General features: G+C 41.6%; 1 protein-coding gene across 19 annotated transcripts in view; it reads left to right on the forward strand.

Moving 5' to 3' along the window:
- LOC146556037 (uncharacterized) overlaps nt 1-26,371 on the forward strand; it is a 120,387-nt gene extending 94,016 nt beyond the window's left edge. For all 19 annotated transcript variants that reach the window (XM_085250442.1, XM_085250443.1, XM_085250444.1 and 16 more), the window contains 5 exons: nt 4,884-4,931; nt 5,005-5,185; nt 5,275-5,376; nt 5,461-5,538; nt 23,776-26,371. In XM_085250442.1, coding sequence (XP_085106568.1) covers nt 4,884-4,931; nt 5,005-5,185; nt 5,275-5,376; nt 5,461-5,538; nt 23,776-23,985 — 619 coding nt within the window. In that variant the 3' untranslated portion in view covers nt 23,986-26,371. The remainder of the gene's footprint in view (nt 1-4,883; nt 4,932-5,004; nt 5,186-5,274; nt 5,377-5,460; nt 5,539-23,775) is intronic.
- Nucleotides 26,372-27,000: the final 629 nt, after the last annotated feature.

Here is a 27,000-nt window from a genome sequence, read left to right on the forward strand (position 1 = left end):
TGTCTTCTCCTCTGAGGATTATTAACTTTCTTGTGGACAGCCAATGGCTGGCTCCTTATGAGTAGAGTACGGCCAAAGCCATTTTTGAGGTTATTGGTGAGGCAGCCAGGGCTCTTGATATTGTCCTCGCTCAAAACCCTGTCATGTCCACATCTATATTTTAGGAGACTGTGAAAACATGACTCTCACAACTGCAGGTGGCCGTTTTGCCGAACTCTAAAGACCAGGCATGTAGACAATTGGATTCACCCTCACATTCACACTACACAAAAATGGGCTGCTGCATATAGGAGCTTTTCCAACATGTATGATTGAGAACAGATTACCAGCGGACTGCTCCCTCTGGTGGACCAGGCCCTCCGAGATGCAAAATGTTTATAGTTCCCAGGGTGAGACAGGCCCTCAGTGAAGGGATTTGGTTTGGCACCCCCCACATCAAGAATAGATATTTCCAGATACCCATCTGTCACGGGAACTGCCAGTTCCTGAGGTTTGGCTTCAAAGCCATAATCTAGACGCTTCGAGTTCTTTTAGCAAATCTCTCATTTCAATGGATGGGCACAGGCCTTGCATCTATAGGTTTGAAAGACCTCAAAGTTTTACAATACCCAGATGATTGGCAGTTCTATGCAGTCACAGAAGTGTTCAGCAGCCATGTAGCTCTGCTCTTCTGCTCTCTACCAGAAAGCTCTTAATAACAATAACTGACAGAATACCAGAATATGTGTTTGGGTCTTGAAGTTCAAGCACACTAGATTGATGTAACATTCCTCCACAGCATCATGAAACACTTATTTCCTGGCCACTCTTGGTGGCGCTGTCACTTGGTGTTCCCTCGCTCTGTGGTAAAGTATCAATTCCTGTTCCTGCTCAAACACAGTGGTGTTTCTGAGTAGTTTATCTGCTTAGCAATTTAATTAAAAACTTTTAAATACATTCTTTTTTCATAGTATAATCTTCACGTGCCTCATCCGAAGCACACTTTCTGTGTACTCACTACCTAATTTATAGCCAAAGTATTCACTCACTGTCTCTGTACTGTTTCGCTAGCTTGGCTAAGCTCGTAGCCGACTCGTTAGCACCATGGCTACTTCACCTGTCCCTACTGCATTTCTTGCTCATTGTGTCAGATTTTTATTTACTCCTCGGCCTCCTTTAGCAGTGATGATATCTGTAACAAATGTAGCATATTTGCAGCTCTGGAGGTCAGGATTACTGAATTGGAGACTCGGCTTCGCACCCTTCATTCACCCGTAGCTAGCCAGGCCCCTGTAGCTGGTGCAGCCGAAGATAGCGTAGGCCCGGCTAGCTGTTACCCGGCAGACCCCAAGCAGCTGGGGAAAGAGGGCGGCTGGGTCACGGTGAGGAATAAGCATAGTCCTAAACAGAAGCCCCAGGTACACCACCTGGGTACGTTCATGTGTCTAACCGTTTTTCCCCTCTCGGCGACACTCTCGGGTCAAACTCTGGTAATTGGTGATTCTGTTCTCAGACATTTGAAGCTAGAGACACCGGCAACCATACTCAATTGTCTTCCAGGGGCCAGGGCAGGCGACATTGAAGGAAATTTAAAACTGCTGGCTAAGGGTAAACTTAAATTCAGTAAAATCATAATTTACGTCGGCAGTAATGACACCTGGTTACGCCGATCGGAGGTCACTAAAATCGATATTGAATTGGTGTGCAACTTTGCCAAAAATATGTCGGACTCTGTAGTTTTCTCTGGTCCCCTCCCCAATCAGACCAGGAGTGACATGTTTAGCCGCATGTTCTCCTTAAATTGCTGGCTGTCTGAGTGGTGTCCCAGAAACGATGTGGGCTTCATAGATAATTGGCAAATCTTCTGGAGGAAACCTGGTCTTGTTAGGAGAGACGGTATCCATCCCACTTTGGATGGAGCAGCTCTCATTTCTAGAAATATGGACAAATTTATTAAACCCCCCAAAATATGACTATCCAGAGTTGGGACCAGGAAGCAGAGTTGCAGTGTTACACGCCTCTCTCCAGCTTCTCTCCTCCTGCTACCCCCCCCCCCCAAAAAAAAAAAACAAACAAAAAAAAACATCTTCATAGAGACTGTGTCAGCTCCCAAAAAGACAAAAAACAAACTAAAAACCAGCAATAAACAACTTGAACATAAACAATTACAAAGAAAGAACAATACTGTATCCACATCTGAACCAAAGAGTAAAACAGTGAAATGTGGATTATTAAATATTAGGTCTCTCTCCTCCAAGTCTCTGTTAGTACATGGCTTAATAATTTATCAACAAATTGAATTACTCTGCCTTACAGAAACCTGGTTGCAGCAGGATAATTATGTTAGTTTAAATGAATCAACACCCCCGAGTCATTCTAACTACCAGAAATCTCGAAGCACAGGCTGAATTTTTCACACCAGCCTGTTAATCAACCAAAGACCCAGACACTTTTAATTCATTTGAAAGCCTGATGCTTAACATTATCCACCAGAGGTGTAAAACTCAGAAACCAGTCTTACTTGTCATCATCTATCGTCCACCTGGGCCTTACACAGAGTTTATGTCTGATTTCTCAGACTTTTTTTTTATCTTATTTAGTTCTGAGCTCAGATAAAATAATTATTGTGGGTGATTTTAACATCCATGTAGATGCTAAAAATGACAGCCTCAACATGGCATTTAATCTGTTATTAGACTCAATTGGTTTCTCTCAAAATGTAAAAGAACCCACCCACCACTTTAATCACACTCTAGATCTTGTTTTAACATATGGCATCGAACCTGAACATTTAACAGTGTTTCCTGAAAACCCTCTCCTGTCTGATCATTTCCTGATAACATTTACTTTTACAATAATTGATTACACAGCAGTGGAGAGTAGACTTTTTCAAAGTAGATGTCTTTCTGAAAGCGCTGTAACTAAGTTTAAGAATATAATCCACCCACTGTTATCATCTTCAATGCCCTGTACCAACACAGAGAAGAGCAGCTATCTGAACGCTACTCCAACAGAGGTTGGTTATCTTGTTAATAATTTTACCTCCTCACTACGTACGACTCTGGATACTGTAGCTCCTGTGAAAACTAAGACCTCAAATCAGAAGTACCTGACTCCGTGGTATAATTCTCAAACACGTGGACTTCGGGAGGTCCAGAGCAGGTCCACTGCCGGTTCAGATAGAGGGGGAGGAGGTGGAGGTGGTCAACAAGTACAAGTACCTCGGGCTGTGGGTGGACAACAAACTGGACTGGTCATGCAACACAGAGCACCTGTATGAAAAAGCCCAAAGCCGATTGTACTTCCTCAGGAGGCTGAGGTCTTTTAACATCTGCAGGAACCTCTTGAGGATGTTTTACCAGTCAGTGGTTGCTGGAGTACTTTTCTATGGTGTGGTGATGGGGGAGCAGGACAGCAAAGAAGGACTCATCCAGGCTGGAAAAACTGATCACGAAGGCTAGCTCTGTGGTCGGCATGAAGCTGGACACTCTGGTGACAGTGGCAGAGAAAAGGACACTAAAAAAACTGATGGACATTATGAACAATGCTGGGCATCCTCTGCACACGGCCACAAACAACCAAAATAGTCTGTTCAGTGACAGGTTGCTTCTCCCAAAGACAAGAACTAACAGACTTAAAAACTCCTTTGTCCCACACGCCATCAAACTGTTTAACTCCTCTCTGGAGGGGAGAGGGAGGGGAAACAGGAGGACAAAGGAGGAGGGAACAAGCAAGCTGTAGTGCCTCTTCACTTCACTGTGCAATTACCTTTTGTGCAATACTTTTGTTAATAGTCAATGGTCCAATAGACTTCCATACTTGAAATGTGCAATTTCACTTGTATTTTTGTTTTTTATTTTTATTCCTATTTATTCTATTTATCCCCTTTGTATATTTTATTTATATATGTCTCTATATTTATATATGTGTATATATATATATAATATTCTGTAACTGTAACTTCTGTCGGTGATGTGCTTTTTTGGAAACCGAATTTCCCAGAGGAACTCACCCGAGGGATTAATAAAGTTTTATCTTATGTTATCTTACGTAGCCTAAAGCAGATGACTCAGCAGATGACTCTCTCATCTTACTATTCGTCACTGATTGAAGAGAATAAGAACAACCCCAGGATTATCTTCAGCACTGTAGCCAGGCTGACAAAAAGTCAGAGCTCCTTGAGCCAACCATCCCTTTAACGCTAACTAGTAATGACTTCATGAACTTCTTCACGAATAAAATTTTTATCATTAGAGAAAAAATTACCAATAATCATCCCACAGATGTAATATTATCTACAGCTACTCTTAGTACCATTGATGTTAAGTTAGACTCTTTTTCTCCAATTGATCTTTCTGAGTTAACTTCGATAATTACTCCCTCCAAACCATCAAGGTGTCTTTTAGACCCCATTCCTACAAAACTGCTCAAAGAAGTCCTGCCGTTAAGTGATCTAGGTAGCTCTTTTTTCGAAGTTCAGTTAACACTAGCAATGTGTTTTGGAGATTTGGAGTGTTCTGAAGATGTACGTGCTTTGGAGTTTATACGTGCTTTTTAGAGTTTATACGTGATTTGGAGTTTGTGAGTCTTGTCCTGTCAAGGCGGATCATTAGCCGGTCCATTGTCCCTCTGGGCGGACACTCCCATAGGGCTTTAATATGGGACTCCCACCATTGGACCTTAGAACTGAAGAAGTTTCTCAGATGAAACGGAACTTAAAGAAGTCCAGACAATTTTCTTTCCAAGCTCCTTAGACTACCATGACATCATCTCCTTTCAATAGATGGGAAATATTTTTTCTGGTGTTTCCGTGTGTTTAATTTTCTTTTGTTTTTCAGTGTGGAAAAAATATATTATTGGTTCACACTGTGAAACGTCATGACACATCCATTCTTTCTCCACAGATCTGCTCTGAAACAAAAAGAGGAAGAACTGAAATCACTGAAAAAAAGGTATTCTGCCAGGCCTGTTATATTAGATTTGGCTGAGTTACTTGAACTAAATAATGTGATGTCATTTGAATAGACCTGAAACAGAGGTGGTTCTCACAATGGTGACTGAAGATACTGAGAGCATGAACAGCCCTGTCAATAAAACCAGACTGACTGAGATGTACCAAAAACTGAAACTGCTGCAGTGGCCTAAAATCAAGGATCATCTGAAATCTAAAAATACAAGCCCAGCGGTTATCAAAGCCCTGATTCAGGTAAAGTGTGTAATGCTGGAGTTATATTATTCTAAAGTGCATTACCTCGGTTGCTATTTATTTCACTAAAATGTTATTGATTGTTATAGAAAATCTTTAAAGATTCATTAGATGAAATGGAGAGAAAGAAGAAGCAGATAGAAGAAGTGTTCAGCCTGATTGAAACCAGCGGTGACCTCAGTCCTCAGAAGGTATGAGAAAGGTAGACTCTTGTCTCAGTCTGGATCATTAATGCTTTTTTTTACCATACCTGTTTGAACTATATTCCTTACCAGGTTAAACAGTACAGACAGCTAGCAAATCACAAGCTTCAGATGTCTCTGTACCACAGCACCAAAGAAGATCTTCTGAAGGTATGTGTGATATTACAGTTTTGGAAACCAAACATTACAAAGGTACTGTATGCTTGAGGGGGAAAAGCACAATCCGCTTCAAAAATCACTTTCTACCATAACTCTTACAGCCACTGACAACAAAAAGACCTCTCAGCTTTATGAGCCAGTTTGATTTGTTTTTCACTTGTGATTTAATAAATGTACAACTAATAGGTGTTGAGCTCTAATACCCCCATAGCCCAAATCACTTCTTCCACGGTAAGTGTGAGGGAGAGAGTTGTTACATGTTGTCAAAGTACTGCTAACTAAATCTTGTATCTTTTTTTTTTAATTAATTAATTAATTTTATTCTACATGCTGTGTTCTCTTTTGTTGAATGTCACACAGTTATCATCAAAGGTTTACATACACTCATCACGGGCATGAGCATTTGACTTTGTGGCTAATTTGGGGCTTTTAATGATATCTTTAAACTGTTCGTTTTCCATGTTGGATTGATTGTAGAGCATACATCATTAATGAGTCTTAAGATGAAGAACCTAAAGTAGAAAGTTTTTCACTAAGTGAAATTAAAACCTCACTACTAGCTGAGGGGGGTCTATAACAGCCCACAATGGTAATACAAAAGCACTTGAAAACTGTTAACAAACAGATACTGATGATTGGACAGTAACTTGAAATTTGTTTTTCACATATATTGCAACACAGCCACCCTTTCTGTCGAGGTCGCAATGGACACGATCACGCCCATTATTGCTATGTCCTTGTCAGTACTTAATTTTATAACCTAGGTTTCAGGTAGTATAAAGATATCAGTAGCCAACACTTTCATCAACATCTTCATGAAATCAAGTTTAGGAAGAAGAGTTCTGACATTTAAACGAATAATATCAAGACCCTATCTAACTTTAAAAGCACAAGGAAAACTCAAAAATTTGCAGTTTGGAGCAGGACTAGGTTTTACATTTCCAGAAAAAGAAGATAAAAAAAATAAAGCATTTTTGTAGTAGTATTGCAGACCCATTTCTCTTAGTGCCCTATCTTTCTGGGAGGAAGAATTCTGGGAAATAAACCAGTCATATGGAATAAATTAATCAACTAAATTAGATAAAGTGAGATCTCCACTGATGGTCAAGTTTCAGAAGCTTGAGCAATTATGCTCCAAATGTAGCTTTTCACTAGGTCTTGGATTTTTGTAGTTTTCAGACCTTTTTTGCTGAAACTGTACTTGCTGTTTTAGTTTCAATTTCAAACAGTACTTAGCAGGGTGGCCAGGTTTGTGGCAGAAAAAACTTAGCTGGTTCATATCTTCAACTGTCACACTCCTAGCTCTCCAAGATTTATGGTGAGAGGGGATGTCATATTCTGCAGCATTTATGAGTTAAGGTAAACTCATTTGGCAGTGTGGCAACTTACTATAAAATGGAAGCCTTTTCTGCCTGAGTGTATTGCTTTTTATTTAAGTGAATAGACTTTTTAAATTCCTTCACAATCATTTGCTTGTGTAACAATGCCAAATCATTAGCTATGCTTGTGGAGCAGGACCTATCAAAGATATTTTCCCATAATAATTCATCCACAAAATGATTTACTCTGTCTTACAGAAACCCTGTTACAGTGGAATGATTATGCTAGAATGACTCGGGGGTGTTGATTCATTTAAACTAACTATCAGAAACCTGGTCACAGCACGATGATTATGTTAGTTTAAATGAATCAACAACCCCGAGTCATACTAACCACATACTACTATTTCCTGAAAACCTTCTGTTGTCTGATCATTTCCTAATAACAATTTAAATTTACAATCATTTATTACACAGCAGTGGGGCATAGACTTCATCACAGTAGATGTCTTTCTGAAAGTGCTGTAACTAAGTTTAAGAATATAATCCACCCACTCTTATCATCTTCAATGCCCTGTACCAACACAAAACAGAGCAGATACCTGAATGCTACTCCAACAGAGGTTGATTATTTTCTTAGAATTTATACCTCTTCACAAGTATGACTATGGATACTGTAGCTCCTGTAAAAAATAGAGTATCAGGTATTGGTCAGGTGACCATGGGGCTGGGGTTTAAAAGAGGAAATCGACACATCTGCTCTCTTTTAAGACATAGTTTCCTTCATGTCAGGAGCTCCAAAATCCTTGCAGCGTCAGCTTCCATTTGCATCAGTTGTCGTAAGTGGTCCCTCACTTTATTACTGACTCTGTCATCACACTTCCATCCACGGATAAACTGTAACATTGGTTCCATAGCCGTGATCAGCACACTGACTGTTACTAAAGTAACTACATGCCTCTCCCAACCCATTGCTAGCCTTTGCCGCAATTGGATCTAGGCAGCACGCTGCGTAGGCGCATTTCCTGATCATGAAAGATAGCCTCAAATCAGAAGTAATTGACTCCATGGTATAAATCTCTAAAACAAAACTTAAAGCAGATAACTTGTCAGCTGGAGAGGAAATGGTGTCTCAAATTTAGAATATCATCATTTAGCCTGGAGAAATAGTTTGTTGCTTTATAATAAAGCCGTCCACAAAGCCAGAACATCATTGATTGAAGAAAATAAGAACAACCCTAGGTTTGTTTTTAGCACTGTAGCCAGGCTGACAAAAAGTCAGAGCACTGTTGAGCCAACCATTCCTTTAATGTTAACTAGTAATGACTTCATGAACTTCTTCACAAACAAAATACTAACCATTAGAGAAAAAAATGACTCATAATCATCTCACAGATGTAACATTATCTACAGATACTTTCAGTACCATTGATATTCATTTAGAGCATAGGTGTCAAACTCTGGCCCGCGGGCCAAATTTGGCCCGCAGCCTAATTACATTTGGCCCACGGAGCCATACCAAATTACTATTAGAGCTGGCCTACTGGTATTATACAGCTAATATATATATATTCTTAGTATTAAGCTTTGCTTGTTCCATATTCAGTTTTTCAGCAAAACATGTTTGAGTCCATAAGAAAAGATTCATTCTTATATTTGGAGGAATAAATATATTTCAATAAATATTAACGTTAGCCCGCGACTTTGTTCCAGTTTTGAATTTTGGCCCACTGTGTATTTGAGTTTGACACCCCTGATTTAGAGTCTTTTTCTCCAGTTGATCTTTCTGAGTTAACTTCAATAATTGCTTCCTCCAAACCATCAATGTGTCTTTTAGACCCCATTCCTACAAGACTGCTCAAAGAAGTCCTGCCATTAATTAATTCTTCAATCTTAAATATGATCAACCCATCTCTAATAATCGGCTATGTACCACAGGCCTTCAAGCTGGCAGTATTTAAACCTTTACTTAAAGAGCCATCTCTAGACCCATCTGTCTTAGCCAATCTCCAACCTTCCTTTCATATCAAAATTTCTTGAAAGAGTAGTTGTGAAATAGCTAACAGATCATCTGCAGAGGAGTGGCTTATTTGAAGAGTTTTAGTCAGGTTTCAGAGCCCATGACAGCACAGAAACAGCATTAGTGAAGGTTACAAATGATCTTCTTATGGCCTCTGACAGTGGACTCATCTCTGTGCTTGTCCTGCTAGACCTCAGTACAGAGTTCGATACTGTTGACCATAATATTCTATTGGCACGATTAGGGCACGCTGTAGGTATTACAGGTACTGTGCTGCAGTGGTTTGTATCATATCTATCTTATAGACTCAAATTTGTTCATGTAAATTGAGAGTCCTCTTTATACACTTAATTATGGAGTTCCACAGGGTTCAGTGCTAGGACCCATTCTGTTTATATTATACATGCTCCCCTTACAGTGTGTTCACACCGAACGCGATAGACGCAACCAAAAAGCGCCAGACACCCCTAGCTTGATGTGTGCACATTCGCACCTCGTCCAACGCGAATTATTCTCGCGTCAAACTATGCAATTTTTATGCGCGGAAGTGGAAATTTGGGAGGAAGTCTTGCCAGACGGTATGTTTGCAAGATGGCAGCTGTCGATCTAGTGTTTGAAGACAGAGTCTCCCTTCTCTATTTACTGTGGAGAGCAGAGCAGCGACGTAAAGGACATCCTCGCCGTACCTGGGTCCATCAGGTCGTCCAGGAGCGTGAGCACTTTGGTGAGTTTCAGCACTTGCTCCAGGAGCTGCACCTGGATGACGGCCACTTTCAGCGGTACCACCGTCTTTCCCTCGCCCAGTTTGAGGAGTTGCTGTCCCGCGTTGGTCCTAGCATCGCCCGCCTAGACACCAACTACAGGTGCTCAATCCCACCTGCAGAGCACCTGTTCATCTGCCTGAGGTTAGTAAAAGTGTTTAATATGGTAGTCCTTTATTGATGCCTGTGCTAATATATACTAAACTATCCGTTTATACACCTCTAACATGGCTGTGGTATTTTATCAGTGTTTACTGATAGCAAACTGTGGTATGGACATGACTGTTTATAATATTTCTAGTGATACTCAAAAAGTCTCATCAAGTCCTGATTTAATTCAATTTATGCTATGTTATCAGTGTTAGCAATGATATCATGGCTGTGGTGTCATATCAATGTATGCTCTTGGTGTTTGCTGATATCAAACTGTGGTATGAGGACCACTGTAGTTAATCTTTGTAGTGATACTCAGAAGGTGTCATGGCTGCTGAGGCGAGCCGTGTGGAGTTGGAAGAAGGACCCAAGATGCAGGCAGTGGATGAAATGCTGGTGAGGTTTATTAACAAAGGTGTAGTGGCAAACAAGCAGTGGGGCATGACAAATAACTGAAGACACCTAAACTGGGAGAACTAAAAATAACAGACCTGGGAGCATACGACAAAGGGGATGAGAAGCAGAGAGACGCAGACGAGGAACAGGACACTGTGGAACACAGGGTAACGCAGACTGACACGAAGTAACGCAGACGAACCAGCAACAGGCAGGAGAACACACAGGGCTTAAATACACACACCAGTAATCAGGGGAATGGGCCACAGGAGGGAGACACAGCTGGGAGCAATTAGGCTAACGAGACAGGGGAGAGGTAAAACTGAACACACTGACATGAGACATGAACTTTCAGAATAAAACAGGAAACTAACAGACACAGAGAACCAGACAGGACACTGAACTTGACAGGCAGACTCATGAGCAGACACAATAACACCATGGACAGACAGAGGGAACACAGAGAGTGGGAGCAGGCAGGCAAAGAAAAGAAACCTAACAAATGGCAAAATCACAACAGAATACACACTCGGAATGAACAAAAGCATAAGGAAACACAAAACACTGAGTCCTCAGACTCAGGACCATGACAGAAGGTCTATCTTATAAAGTCTTTTTTTATTATTTAGACCTGGTTTAATTCTGGTATAAAACCAGTTGAATATTTGTATATAATCCCTGCAGCTGTCAGACTCTATAACAGGGGTCACCAGGGGTTAAAACTGAGAGCTAGATAAAAATGTGAAGAGTTTGGTTCATCTTTAGTTATATGATAATAACAATTCAATCTTGATATGCTGTGTCTTATCACAGGTTAATTTTTCAAAAAAGGCCTGGGTCGTGTAGCAGCCGACAACTCCTCCAGAGAGGCTGTCCTGGTGAGAAAGAGAAGTTCAGGGCCCACTTCTCGGCAGAGGGAGCAGCGTCTTGGCAGCCAAAAGAATAGCCAATTTGAAGTCCCAGTGACTTCACCACAACGGCTCTGAGCCACCAACAAACCTCTAAAGCGCGTTCCTGCCTTTTTAAAATTTTCTTAATAAATAGAGCTCTACTCCAAAATAAACTAACATCTCTTTATTCTCTTAAAAAACTGGTTTTCACTATGTTCCTATATAGTAGTATATTTTTTCATTAGTATATTATGAAATTAATTGTACATGTGTCAAGTTGTGTGCCAATATTTGCTGTGTAGTAGAACTGAGACATTAGTCATTAAAAAAATTTATTTGAAATAATATTAAAATTCTCAAACGGAAAATGTTAGACATCAATATATAAAATATAACTATTTACAGAGAGACAGGAATAAAAAGGACCCTGTCACGGCCTTTTAAGTTCCAAACACCAAAAAGGTCCAAGAAAACGCTGTGGATGGCAACGGGAGAATTGTTTTAGAACGTACTTCTGACTCCATTGTTTGAAAATCATATGGCATTTATTTCGTGGAAATTTATAAACGAAAATCAACCAAATAACCTCTTACAACTTAAAATTAAACGAAAGTTAACTTAATTTGCTTTAACAACTTCAAAAGTGCGTTCGAAAACAAACCTCTCGTTTACACCCATGGCCTTTTCTTGGACTTTTTTGGTGTTTGGAACATAAATGGCCGTGACATTTAAGTCAAAAAATCATTTTTAAACCCTCCTGTCCTCCCATCTGACATTTGGCAAACAAAAAAAAACCCCACCTTTACCACACCCCTCCAGGGTGCTCTTAATCCCTTGATTAATGGTAGGGTCCATGAGCTAATAAACCAATCACTTTCCAAAAATAAAATTAATTATGAATTTACATAACAAAACTAGGTCAGCATATTCTTTCAACTTTACAGAAAAAACAAAAATGAATACAAATTGTGTTTTATAAACATTCAACAAAAATGGCCACAACAGACCCAGCTCAAAGTGGAAGAGCCTCAGGGGGAAGGAGGAGAATAATAAGAACATTGTTTCCGCCCTGGAGAACCTGCTGCCTCATCAGAAAACTACTGATTGCTAGGGTCCAATGTTTGCCAATTTAACACAGCTGTGCTGTTTTCAAAAACGAATTTATAAATTTGAAATTTTACAAATTCTCTCGTGTGAGGCAGCATTCTCTCCAGAGCAGGAACAAGGCTGAGGAGGAAATGCTCCATTGGAGTCTGGCGTGGCCTCTTCAGGGACTCCAGGATGGCCAGCTCCACCGCCGATGGACCGTCCTTGGACCATCCTCGGACCAGTCCCTCGTCCGCCTCGGAGCTGTCCTCCTCTGTGGGCCTGTAAGCAATATGGGATGGCTCTGCTGCAGAATCAGTTGGCTCTGTCAAAACAATATTAAATGTTAACAGGTTGAAAACAATAGTCACAGAGAAAGTATATACAGTGGTCCCTTATATATTGCAGCAGGGGTTCTCAGAATAACTAGCCCCTCGCCACACACTTTATACACTTTTTTTCACACACATATGAACATTACTCACAGTTCTCACAAGTTGATCCTCAAAGTGCGAACATTTGTAGATTTCAAAATGTAAAAGTATTATAATGCGTTTTTTCTTCGTCTGCGTGCCACTTTTGTGCGCCGTTCTCCCTCCCGGTGCGGGTGTGTATTTCCGAATGAGGGTCATAGTCATGGGTGTTTTTGTGCTGTTTTTTCTATTGGACGTGATGGTTATCAAAACCAAACATGATAAATTTGGCAAGCGCATGAGACACGACACGGAGGAGATTTGTCAATCAGGCTGCAGAATGCAATGTGCATTGTTGAAAGCTGTACTGTGCATTAAAAAAATCTGCAAAAAAGCAAGGCATCGCGCTTCTCCATTGACTTTACATGTAAGCCTGACGCTCTGGTCGCGTCTTATCGCGTTCGGTGTGAACACACCGTTAGCCCACAGATGTCGACCCACCAGAGCCGGTGGCCTGAAACTTTTCCATGTGTCGCTGCTGCAACACCTCTGAAATCAAATCAAATCAAATCACTTTTATTGTTACATCACATGTGCAGGCACACTGGCACAGCACATGCGAGTGAAATTCTTGTGTGCGAGCCCCACAAGCAACAGAGATGTGCAAACACAACAACACAAATGAGCAAAATACAAGAATGGCTAATCTGAAACTAATAAATATATGTACAATATATAATAGTGTATGCATTTCTGGATGTGTATACTAAATATTATCCTACGTGTGTGTGTGTGTGTGTGTGTGTGTGTGTGTATACACATTTTTACAAATTAAATAGTAAAAAAAAAAATAATAATAATAATAATAAATAAAATATATAAAAATATACAGAGTTGAATATGTGCAAACAAGTGGCATTTATATACAGTGTGGAGTGCATAGTGTTGCAGTTCCCGTAGTGAAACTGAGGTGTCTATGAAGTGTTCAGCAGTCTGATGGCCTGATGGAAAAAGCTGTCTCTCAGTCTGCTGGTACGGGACCGGATGCTGCAGAACCTCCTTCCTGATGGAAGCAGTCTGAACAGTTTATGGCTGGGGTGACTGGAGTCCTTGATGATCCTCCCCGCTTTCCTCAGGCAGCGCTTCCTGTAGATGTCTTGGAGGGAGGGAAGCTCACCTCCAATTATCCGTTCAGAGCACCGCACTACTCGCTGGAGAGCTTTGCAGTTGTAGGCGGTGCTGTTGCCATACCAGGTGGTGATGCATCCAGTGAGGATGCTCTCAATGGCACAGTGATAGAAGGTCCTGAGGATGCGGGGGCTCATGCCGAATCTTTTCAGTCTCCTGAGAAAGAAGAGGCGCTGCTGCGCCTTCTTCACTGTTTTGTTTGTGTGTACTGACCACGTAAGATCCTCAGCCAGATGTACTCCAAGGAAACGGAAGCTGCTGACTCTCTCCACAGCAGCGCCGTTGATGGTGATGGGGGTGTGTACTTCTCTGCACCTCCGGAAGTCCACTATCAACTCCTTTGTCTTTGCGACGTTGAGGGTGAGATGGTTGTCTTGACACCAGTGGGTCAGGGCGCTGACCTCCTCCCTGTAAGCCGTCTTATCACCGTTGGTGATAAGACCCACCACTGTAGTGTCGTCCGCAAACTTCACAATGATGTTGGAGTTGTTAGTGGCTGTGCAGTCGTAGGTGTAGAGTGAGTACAGGAGAGGGCTCAGTACACACCCCTGTGGAGCACCAGTGTTCAGTGTGATGGGGGATGAGGTGATGCTGCCCAGTCTGACCACTTGGCGTCTGTCAGACAGGAAGCTAAGGATCCAGCTGCAGAGGGAGCTGCTCAGTCCTAGATCCTGCAGTTTCCTGTCCAGCTTCGAGGGAACGATGGTATTGAATGCTGAGCTGTAATCTACAAACAGCATTCTCACATACGTGTCTCTCTTCTCCAGGTGTGACAGGGCAGTATGTAGTGTCAGGGCTATGGCATCATCAGTGGACCTGTTGTGGCGGTATGCGAACTGTAGAGGGTCTAGTGAGTCGGGTAGTGCAGAGCGGATGAAGTCCCTGACCAGCTTCTCGAAGCATTTGCTCACGATGGGGGTCAGGGCTACAGGTCGCCAGTCGTTTAATGAGGAGATGGTGGAGGATTTGGGTACAGGGACGATGGTGGCCATTGTGAAGCAGGCTGGGACTACAGACAGAGAGAGGGAAAGGTTGAAGATGTGTGTGAACACTCCAGCCAGCTGAGCCGCGCATGACCTGAGGACGCGGCCGGGAATCCCGTCCGGACCAGTAGCTTTGCGCGCGTTCACCTTCCTGAAGCACCTCCGCACATCCTCCTCAGACACAGTGTGCGCACTGACGTCATCCGCGGTGCGCACACTGTCCGGTCTCATGGTGTTCGCTGTGTCGAATCTAGCGTAGAATACGTTTAGTTCCTCACACAGAGAGACCGTGGTCTGCGGTGTGCTGGTTTTCCCTCTAAAGTCTGTGATCGCGTTTAGTCCCTGCCACATACTCCGAGGGTTGTCAAACTGTTGCTCCACCCTGTCCCTGTACTCACGTTTGGCTGCTTTGATCGTCTTCCGGAGTTGGTAATGTGCATGTTTGTAGTCCGATGTGTTCGCGGAGGCAAAGGCAGTGTTCCGTGCCGCGCGAACATCTCCGTTAATCCAGGGTTTTTGATTTGGGAAGGATTTAACTGTTCTGGATGGGACGACATCTTCCACGCATTTCCTGATAAATTCACAGACTGAGTCTGTGTATTCATCAATGTCTTTTGCGGCTACGTGAAACATTTCCCAGTCCACGTGATCAAAACAGTCCCGCAGCGCAGACTCCGATTGGTCCGTCCAACAGTGCACCGCCCTCCGGGTTGGAGCTTCCGGTTTCAGCTTCTGCCTGTAGGCGGGCAGGAGCAGGATGGAGCAGTGATCTGATTGGCCGAATGGGGCGCGGGGGAGGGCTTTGTACGCATCCCGGAAAGAGGTGTAACAGTGGTCGAGAAGCCGGTTTCCACGTGTGTTAAAGGGAGTTGATGGAGTTTTGGTGAGACTTTCTTCAGGTTTCCCTTATTAAAGTCTCCGGCTGTGATAAACGCTGCCTCTGGGTGTGCGGTTTCCTCACTGCTGATCGCGCTGTACAGTTCCCTGAGTGCTCGGTCAGTATCGGCTTGTGGGGGAATGTAAACAGCCGTAATAATCACTGCTGTAAATTCCCTCGGTAGCCAAAATGGCCGGCACTTAATCATCAGGTACTCCAGGTCCGGTGAGCAGAAGGATTTGACCGGGTGCACGTTCGCATAATCACACCAGCTGTTGTTGATCATGAAACATACACCACCGCCTCTGCTTTTCCCAGTAAGATCCTGTGACCTGTCCGCGCGGTGCACAGAGAACCCCGGCAGTTGTATTGCGGAGTCTGGTACCTTGTCCGATAGCCAGGTTTCTGTGAGGCAGATCACGCAGCAGTCCCGCATCTCTCGCTGGAATGAGATCCGTGCCCGAAGCTCGCACAGCTTGTTCTCCAGAGACTGCACATTAGCCAGTAATAAACTGGGTAACGGTGGTCTGTAAGTGCGCCGTCTCAGTCGAACCAGAACGCCAGATCTTCTCCCTCTGCGTCGGCGTTTGCGGCCTCCAGGGACAGAGAACAAAGGCGTCTCAGGTGAGATGAATGGGGGGTCTGCAAATGGAGCGTCCGTGTTGCAAAACTTGAACTCCGGAAAGTTATAAGAAAGACCGTCTTTTATGTCCAGTAAGGTTTGTCGGTCATACACAAGGAGACGTGCTGCTCGTGAAAAAATAAAGGAAAAGTAAAATTAAACACAGAAGAAAGCCGTTGCTTGGGGGAGCTCGCGACGAGGCTGCCATACTCGGCGCCATCTTGGTAGCAGCTGAATAAAATGCTGTAGAAGCAGCTACCTATTTGGATTTGGAAGATAGACATTGTCTCTACTTTTAAGATTAGGCTTAATACTTTTCCTTAGTAGCCACCCTTTGCTTTCTTGAGTGCACTGCAAACCTTCGGCCTCTCAGTGAGCTTCATGATGTACTCACCTGAAATGGTTTCACTTCACAGGTGGGCCTTGTCCGGGTTCATTTATGGTATTTCTTGCCTTTTTTTAATGGGGTTGGGACCATCAATTCAATTAAATTCAATTTTATTTATATACCGCCAAATCACAATAAAAGATGCCTCAAGGCACTTTATATTGTACAGTACAGGGTGGGCCATTTATATGGATACACCGTAATAAAATGGGAATGGTTGATGATATTAAAGTCCTGTTTGTGGCACATTAGTGTATGTGAGGGGGCAAACTCCTCAAGATGGGTGGTGACCATGGTGGCGATTTAGAAGTCGGCCATCTTGGATACAACTTTTGTTTTTTCAATAGGAAGAGGGCCATGTGACACATCAAACTTATTGGTAATGTCACAAAAAAAAACAAACAATGGTGTGCTTGGTTTCAACATAACTTTATTCTTCCATGAGATATTTACAAGTTTGTCTTTGTTCACAGCCATTGACATGTCGAAGAGGTTAACACGTGAGGAGCGGATCGAAATTGTGTTGATATCTGGTGAACGCAGTAACCGGGTCATTGCAGCAGATTTCAATGAAAGACACCCTACGAGACTCCCCATCTCCCATGCTACAGCTAGCAAACTGCTTGCTAAGTTTCGTGAAACTAGTTCAGTGTTGGATTTGCCAAAATGTGGACACAAGAAAACTGTCACTACTGAAGAAACATCAGTGGCTGTCCTAGCTTCATTCAGCAAGAGCCCACAGCATAGCACTCCCCGCATGTCACTGGAGAGTGGCATTAGTTGAACATCCCTTCGGCGGATATTAGCTACTCACAAATGGCACCCTTACAAACTCCAGCTACTGCAGCATCTCAACGAGGATGACCCAGATCGGTGCACAGAATTTGCAGAATGGGCAAAACAAAAATTGGAACAGGACCCTCAGTTCACGCAGAAGATTTTGTTCAGTGATGAGGCAAACTTTTATGTGAATGGTGAAGTTAACAAACAAAACCACCGCTTTTGGTCAGACACTAACCCACATTGGATGGATCCCTCCAAGACTGTTGGAACAACAAAAGTGATGGTTTGGTGTGGTAAATGGGGTACAACGATAGTGGGTCCATTCTTCATCAATGGAAGCCTCAAGGCCACTGGATATTTGAAATTGCTTCATGATGTTGTGTTTCCCTCTTTATGCACTGAAGCTGGCACGTTCCCTGAGTTTTTCCAGCAAGACGGTGCACCACCACATTATGGGTGCCAGGTCCGAGCATTCCTAGATGAACAGTTTCCTGGAAAGTGGATTGGTCATCGTGGGCTAGTTGAATGGCCCCCAAGGTCTCCCGATCTGACCCCCTTAGACTTTTAGGGTTTGCGGTCATCTGAAGGCAATTGTCTATGGTGTGAAGATACGAGATGTGCAGCACCGGAAACTATGGATACTGGATGCCTGTGCTGGCATTTCTCCTGTGGTGTTCCTATCAGTGTGTAAAGAGTGGGAGAAGAGGGTGGCATTGACAATCCAATACAATGGGCAGCACACTGAACACATTTTATGAGTGGTCAGACACTTGTAAATAACTCATGAAAGAATAAAGTTATTTTGAAACCAAGCACACCATTGTTTTTCTTATGACATTACCAGTAAGTTTGATGTGTCACATGGCCCTCTTCCTATTTAAAAAAGAAAAGTTGTATCCAAGACGGCCGACTTCTAAATGGCCACCATGGTCACAACCCATCTAGAGGAGTTTGCCCCCTCACATCTGCTAATGTGCAACAAACAGGACTTTAATATCACCAACCATTCCCATTTTGTTACGGTGTATCCATATAAATGGCCCACCCTGTAAATACAGAGAAAAAACCAACAATCATATGACCCCTTATGAGCAAGCACTTTGGCGACAGTCGGAAGGAAAAACTCCCTTTTAACAGGAAGAAACCTCCGGCAGAACCAGGCTCAGGGAGGGCAGCCATCTGCTGCGACCGGTTGGGGTGAGAGAAGGAAAAAAGGATAAAGACATGCTGTGGAAGAGAGACAGAGAATAATAACAGATATGGTTCAATGCAGAGAGGTCTGTTAGCGCATCGTGAGTGAGAAAGGTGACTGGAAAGGAAAAACTCAATGCATCATGGGAATCCCCGGCAGCCTACGTCTATTGCAGCATAACTAAGGGAGGATACAGGGTCACCTAGTCCAGCCCTAACTACATGCTTTAGCAAAAAAGGAAAGTTTTAAGGATAATCTTGAAAGTAGAGATAGTGTCTGTCTCCCGAATCCAAACTGTAAGCTGGTTCCACAGAAGAGGGGCCTGAAAACTGAAGGCTCTCCCTCCCATTCTACTTTTAAATACCCTAGGCACAACAAGTAGGCCTGCAGTGTGAGAGCGAAGTGCTCTAATAGGGTGATATGGTACTACAAGGTCATTAAGATAAGATGGGGCCTGATTATTTAAGACCTTGTATGTGAGGAGCAGGATTTTGAATTCAATTCTGGATTTAACAGGAAGCCAATGAAGGGAAGTCAAAACAGGAGAAATATGCTCTCTCTTTCTAGTCCCTGTCAGTACTCTTGGTGTAGCATTTTGGATTGGCTGAAGTCTCTTTAGCGAATTTTTTGGACATCCTGATAATAATGAATTGCAGTAGTCCAGCCTGGAAGTAATAAATGCATGAACTAGTTTTTCAGCGTCACTCTGAGATCGGATATTTCTAACTTTAGAGATGTTGCTTAAATGGAAGAAAGCAGTCTTACATATTTGTTTAATATGTGAGTTGAAGGACATGTCTTGGTCAAAAATGACTCCAAGGTTTCTCACATTGTTACTGCAGGCCAAGGTAATGCCATCCAGAGTAAGAATCTGGTTAGATACCATATTTCTAAGATTTTCAGGGCCGAGTAAAATAACCTCAGTTTTATCTGAATTAAGAAGCAGAAAGTTAGCGGCCATCCAGGTCTTTATGTCTTTAAGACATTCCTGCAGTTTAACTAATTGGTGTTTGTTGTCTGGCTTCATGGATAGATAGAGCTGGGTGTCATCTGCATAGCAGTGAAAATGTATGCTATGTCTTCTAATAATGCTGCCTAGGGGAAGCATGTATAATGTAAACAGAATTGGTCCTAGCACCGAACCCTGTAGAACACCATAAGTGACCTTTGTGTGTGAAGAGGACTCTCAATTTACATGTGAAAATTGTAGTCTATTAGATAGATATGATACAAACCGCTGCAGCACAGTACCTGTAATACCTACAGCATGTTCTAATCGCTCTAATAGGATATTATGGTCAACACTATCGAACGCTGCATTAAGGTCTAGCAGGACAAGCACAGAGATGAGTCCACTGTCAGAGGCCATAAGAAGATAATTTGTAACCTTCACTAAAGCTGTTTCTGTGCTGTCATGAGCTCTGAAACCTGACCTAAACTCTTCAAATAAGCCATTCCTCTGCAGATGAGCAGTTAGTTGTTTAACAACTACTCTTTCAAAGATTTTTAATATGAAAGGAAGGTTGGAGATTGGCCTATAATTAGCTAAGACTGCTGGGTCTAGAGATGGCTTTTTGAGTAAAGGTTTAACTACAACAACCTTGAAGGCGTGTGGTACATAGCCGATTATTAGAGATAGGTTGATCATATTTAAGATCGAAGCATTAATTAATGGCAGGACTTCTTTGAGCAGTTTTGTAGGAATGGGGTCTAAAAGACACGTTGATGGTTTGGAGGAAGTAATTATTGAAGTAAACTCAGAAAGATCGATTGGAGAAAAAGAGTCTAACTTAACATCAATGGTACTAAAAGTAACTGTAGATAATATTACATCTGTGGGATGATTATTGGTAATTTTTTTCTCTAATGATAAAAATTTTATTTGTTAAGAAGTTCATGAAGTCATTACTAGTTAATGTTAAAGGGATGGTTGGCTCAATAGAGCTCTGACTTTCTGTCAGCCTTGCTACCACTAGGAGTCCCAGGCTTCTACCTTTCTACCTTTAAAACCCGGAGAGCAGCCAAATGGCTGGTAGGCTTTTAGCTAAGCTTTAGCTTCAGCCAAGTGGAAGCTAAATTGGCTAGTCATTCATATGTAAATTAGGTTGTTTCCTGGGAATTCTGGAGGGAGGGGAGTGGGGGTGTGTGATTGAGGGGGTGGGGGAGCTGCTAAAAGCTGTGAACTTCCTTTTGTGTTTCATCTTGATGCATTCTCAATCATCCAGGGAAATAAATCTCCAAAAGTCACCAACTTGGAGTGTTTCAGTTTGCCATCTTAGGGGGAAATCAACACACATGGGTGTAGGTCCTTTGTTGCTGAGATTTATTGATAAAAACAGTACAAAAAACCAACCATTTGTACACATATTTACAAATAATAATAAAAAGTGAGTGAGTACATTTCAACATTATACCAGTGGTCTGATTGATGCCACAATGGAGCAAATCGAGCAAAGACTGATAAGTTTGCTGCAATTTCCAGTGTGTGGGGATCATTGGTCACCAACTGCATCACGTGCTACAACCCTGGTCTACATATCACCGTTGATGAACAGCTTTTCCCATCAAAGACTCGGTGCTGTTTCCTGCAGTATATTGCAAGTAAACCTGACAAGTTTGGGATCAAGTTTTGGGTGGCTTGCGACCTAAAATCCAAGTACATTTGCAATGTCGTCCCATATCTTGGCAAGGACCCCAATCGTCCCAGTGGGGAGAGACTTTCTGAAAATGTAGTAATGAGGCTGATGGAACCATTCCTAGACAAGGGCAGAAATGTTACCACGGACAATTTTTTCACATCGCTTTCACTTACGCAAAAACTTCTTAGACTGAAAACCACCATCCTCGGCACAGTCAACAAGATTCGCAGGGAAATTCCTCAATCCACTAGTGGATTGGCTAGTCATTCATATGTAAATGTGGTGGAGCTTGCAAGAGAGTTGGCTCACTCTCATGTAGCTGAGAAGAAGGCAAGAAAAGAACAGTTGCTTCGGACACAACCCTCCACACCTAGTCCTGGAAAAAGAGCCATGTGTCAGGTCAAACACAATTGCAAGAACAATCATGCCACTGTGCGATGTGTTCACTGCTACAGATACACATGTGGTAAATGCAGACTACAGATACCATGGCAGTGCCAGGATTGTGAGTGATTGCTGAAAATGTTGAAATGTACTCACTCACTTTTTATTATTATTTGTAAATATGTGTACAAATGGTTGACTAGCCAATTTAGCTTCCACTTGGCTGAAGCTAAAGCTTAGCTAAAAGCCTACCAGCCATTTGGCTGGTTGCGGGTTTTAAAGGTAGAAAGGTAGAAGCCTGGGACTCCTAGTGTTAAAATTCGAATGGTGAAAATCAGTTGAAAAATGAGGGAGTAGTTAACCTGCAAAGGTCTGAGCAACTAGAATAACTAGAAAAAGTTGCATGTCCTGGGAAAATGCAGTGTGAATGCCGTGTAGTGGAATCTGCAGAAAATAGCTGAAGAAGCAGAAGTATCTGCTTGAAAAGAGCTGAAGTAGCTTAAGTTGTGCTGAAAAGAGGTGAAGAAGCAGAACTTTCAGCTGAAAAGAGGTGAGGGAGATGAAATTTCTGCTGAATAGAGGTGAAAAAGCTGTAATTACTGCTGAAAAGTCATGAAGAAGCAGAAGAGTATGCTGAAAAAAATGTTACCATGAGCGGGATTTGAACCCAGGCCTCCTGCTCTGAGAACAGCTGCTCATCTCACTGCCTCAATGAGCAAAGACACTTGTAATGTGGTCCTATTCATTCCAATAAAAAAAGCTGCTCAGTTTAAATAAATCACTGGTCTGTGATAGTGTATAAATTTGTAATGAAAAAAAAAAGAACATTGAACAAGGTGGAATCAAACCAACAATGTTTGGGCTGCAGACGCATTTAATTACTATTCGCGCCACTGACAAAGGGGAAGGGCACCTGAAAAACAGAGTAATGAGCAGAAATTATTATGCTATTTTTTTGCCCAATAAGATGAATAGGACCAAATTACAAGTGTGATCAATGATTTTCCTGGCCAGGGTGAGCTGTGGTTTTAGCTCAGTGAGATGTGCGGCCGTTCTCAGAGCGGGATGCCTGGGTTTGAATCTCGCTCATGGCAACCTTTTCTTCAGCATACTGCTCTGCTTCTTTACCTCTTTACAGCAGAAATTTCTGGTCCTTCAACTCTTTTCAGCTGAAAGGTCTGCTTCTTCACCTCTTTTCAGCACCAACTTCAACTTTTTCAGCTCTTTTCAGCAGATAGTTCTGCTTCTTCATCTATTTTCAGCGGATTACACTACATGGCATTCAGACAGCATTTTCACAGGAAATGCAACTTTTTCTAGTTATATTTAGAATTTAAATCTGGAATTATGGTTAAACTACTTTAAACAGTCTTGTAGAGATGGGGTTCAATTGACATGTTGATGGTTTCTCACATTTGTACACCTGTAGAACAAGTGAACTCATCTTCTGTAATAGAAAATTTGCCTTTTTGTCTATAGAGGCATTAATTGCAGCTCTTGTAACATATCGGAAAGACCTTTTTATTATTTCTTGACTATAATTAAACTCTTTTTTTTAACGGAACAACTACAAACACAGTGGGTGAATGTTTCTTTCTGTATTATTACTTTGGATTTTCTGAACAACAACGAATGATTGCTCCTCTCATACTCTCCACACACACACGGGGTCCATTAATGTGAGAAACTGCTGACATACTCATGCTGTTGAAATCTTGGTTTTGTAAGTGTTATATTGTGTTACAAATCTACTTATGCATATGTTAATAAAACATCAACTATGTTTACAGTTTGGCTTTAGACATTTATTATTCTCTTAAAGAGAAAGTAATGATGAGTGTCACATTTAGGTTGTACTTAGAGTGTCCATAGCTGAATAGCTACACTGCTCCCACTTACAGAGAGTGGTTGCACCACTTTGAAATGGAGCAACCACTCTCTGTAAGTGACAGATATATTTGTATATTTACTTGATAAATGGATATTGAAACCAGGAGTATGCTGACCTTTGTAGTATTTTATGGCAAAATTTGAAATATATTTTTCAAATCATTGAATCAAACATTAGCATGTGTTTAAGTTGTAAAATGTTCCTCATCATTAAATATGTGCAATTACAATCTCTCTCCTACAGACTTCTTTCCTTGAACATGAAACTCAGTACTCCAGTGATGTTTTGGTGAAATTAAGATTTTTGGCCTCTGAATGCTACTGGTTGGGCTGCTTGATGGCTTTAAACAACCCTCCACTTCAACCAGACTGGCAGAGTCATGTTCCAGGGATGGATGCTTGGAATATTTTACCTCGAGATATCAAGACTGGTAGAGACCAAGTCACCATGTAGACAGAGAAGTGTGCAGAAACTGTCCTGTTTATGAGATGTTTACCTTACAAATCACAAACTAATGTTGGCAAACTGCAAGTTTTATGTTATACTTTTTACTTTGGTTTTATTTACTCTTTAAAAAACATTTATCTCTGGAATTTCTACACTGAAAATGTAATTTTGTTGTGCTTTCTACTACTACTCAGTAAAAGTGAGTGGCAATAACTAGCTATTACCACATTATCTAAAGTAATATCTAATAATATCCATGTATCCTGTCTTGTGTCCAGTGTGATTGTAGATGAGTAATGTTACACTGTAATTTGGGAATTGGGTAGTAACAGTCAGAAAGTGGGGACAACATAGTTATAAGGCAGTTAGCAATAGTAAAGTAATATTCTGGTAAATATATGATGGCCTGTTGATTTTGTGATAGTACCCTTAGATGATATAATATAAATTGAAAAATTTTATCATACCATTAGCATATTATAATGGTGGAATGAATCCTGCCTTATGTGCCTGGCATTCTTCTTTAAAGGTAAAAATGTAATTGTGTTAAAAATGTTTGTCTTTTTTTCTATCCTTTTTCAATCTGCGTAATGTGGAGCAGGGAAATTATTTTACTGCTATTGTTAAATAATTATCATCAGTATCATTGCATTAATAATATAATCTGTAGTAGGGGTGGGTTTTTATAATCGATTCATCGATTGAAATCGATTCTGGCTTGGATAACGTAAAATCGATTCATTAAAATCCTGAATCGATTTTTTAATATACATTTATTTTGCCCGAAATGCCAGAATCTCTGGTGACATCTCACAAAATTTCAACAACCACCAAACAGCTAAGACAGTAAATGAGAGCAGGAACACGGATTCTGCACATAGACTTAAACACACAGCGCGACCTGCGGATCAGAATCAGTTAGATGTCGCCTTTCTCACAGTCGGGGCTGAAAGCCGACAGCTCGCTGATTCTGATCTGTGAGCGGGTCCGCGCTTTGTGTTCACGCCCTTTATGCGCTGATTCTAAAGCTGTTAGTTTGATGTCTCTCCAAACAATATTGACCGAACCAGCAGCAAAAGAAGATCCAAACTATGCTTCACATAAAGATCGTCATGAATTCACTCTGACTTTTGCTGTTTTGCTTCCACCGTGATGCGCAGCTCTCTCTCCCCCCCCCCCCCCTCTCTCTGTACTTCATTATTTGCTTGCTTGTTAGGCACAAGTCTACCGTTGTTTACAGCGCTGTCGGCCTACTTTTTTTTCGTTTTATATACTTCTGAAAAGAAAACCTAATTTCTGCTGTTCAATGCTGAACAAATGTAAACTTTTTAAAATTATGCAAAATGCAAAACGCCGTGTCTCTAATAAAACCGCTGTAACGTCAGAGGTAATGTTCATGTGCTGATTAATGGTTTTCTTTCGTTTTTGATGTACTGCAGAATATTTTTATAAAATCCCAGGCCAGGAAAATCACCTTCATGTCTTTCTGTGTTTTATCCTCAGTTACTTTGACACAAAGGCATCTGCTGTGATGCTCACACCTTTGATAAAGTCTTGCGTGTGTCAGCTTCCTTTTTATTGATACAAAAATATCAATCAGTAAATGTACTGATCTGAATTATAATATTTCTGACTGTCAAAATTTCCCAGATTCAAATCGAATCGAATTAAATCGATTCGGGACCTTGTGAATCGGAATTGAATCGATTCTAGAAATCAGTGACGATACCCAGCCCTAATCTGTAGTATGATCATTGCTTTAACAATGTAACAGATAGCTTTAAGATGGCCTTAAGATGTTTATGCATACAGTTATTATATTAACCTTGTATCCAGGTGCAGTTATAACTATTTTATACACAATGCATATCTGTGCTTATTTTGAGTTGATGTTCAGTTCATTAAGGGTCTTAAGCTTCACTGGCGTGACTGTCCAGGTGATACATGCGGAGGGAAACTAGAACATAGAAGGATAACGGCAATGCATGCTTACAGTACATAGAAGACATATAATCTAGGAATAGGCCTGAGCAGAGGCCCCAATGTTTCCAGCTTCTTGTGGCAAACCTGTTGCATTTTATTCTACTTGGTAACAGATGATCAGAGTCAATAATTAGCCTCAGAGACCCTGAGGGCTTAAGATTATTACCTTGTATGGAAGGTGTTATAGAAAAGAGAAGTTCTATGTCTGCTTATAGCTATTAAAAGATGTACAAGATGTACGAGTAACTGTGACTAATGTCTGGAACCTATTCTAATCTGTCTGTGACGTATGAAGGGGCGTCATTAAATCAAACCCTGATGCCATAAAATCTGTGTATGCTTTGATTAAGTTGAAGATCAATTGCTGTCTGGAGCTGATCTTCCCACGCGTGAATTAAAATCATCGTTTGACTTCACCCGGCCGGATCAGTGTGGTTATTCTTCGATCACCTCTTGTATCCCTCCTCAATTTTTGAACCTTAACAGTAATTAAAGTGGTCCCTCGTTTATCACAGGAGTTGCGTTCTAAAAATAACTGCGTTATAGCAAGGGACCACTGTGCCTGGAATCAGGGCTGCAAAAACCAGTACTATATCTAATTGCATATTGATGACCTATTAAAGGAAACCTGCAGATCTAAACCTACATGTTTCTGCTGCATTTCATAGTAATATGTCCTAAAGCTGAAAGGCGAGGACCAGAAAAACAAATGCTATTTTATTTAGATAGCACTTTCAAAGCCTAAACTCCCAAAGCACGTCTTTAAGTGCTTCTTACCATGTTTTTACACTTCTGTTACATTCTTGTATAATTCAGGTTGGCTATGTGGATCAGGCAGCTGAGCTGTTTTTGTTTATAAATCCAAAACAATCTGATCATCATCCTCCTCAAACACAGGACCATCTTCTACCCATAGCAGACAGTGTATGTGTGGGCTTCCTCTGTGCTAAAAAACTCAGCTCTGTAAAAGTAGGCAATAACTTTCTCAAGTGGTTGTGCAGAAGATTAGAGTAAATCTCTGAATAATGCTTCACCTCT

Source organism: Mchenga conophoros, linkage group LG16 (assembly GCF_057382185.1).
Source record: "Mchenga conophoros isolate Kocher_MC1m ecotype Shallow Benthic linkage group LG16, M_conophoros_male_GT1.1, whole genome shotgun sequence".
NCBI classification, from domain to species: Eukaryota; Metazoa; Chordata; class Actinopteri; order Cichliformes; family Cichlidae; genus Mchenga; species Mchenga conophoros.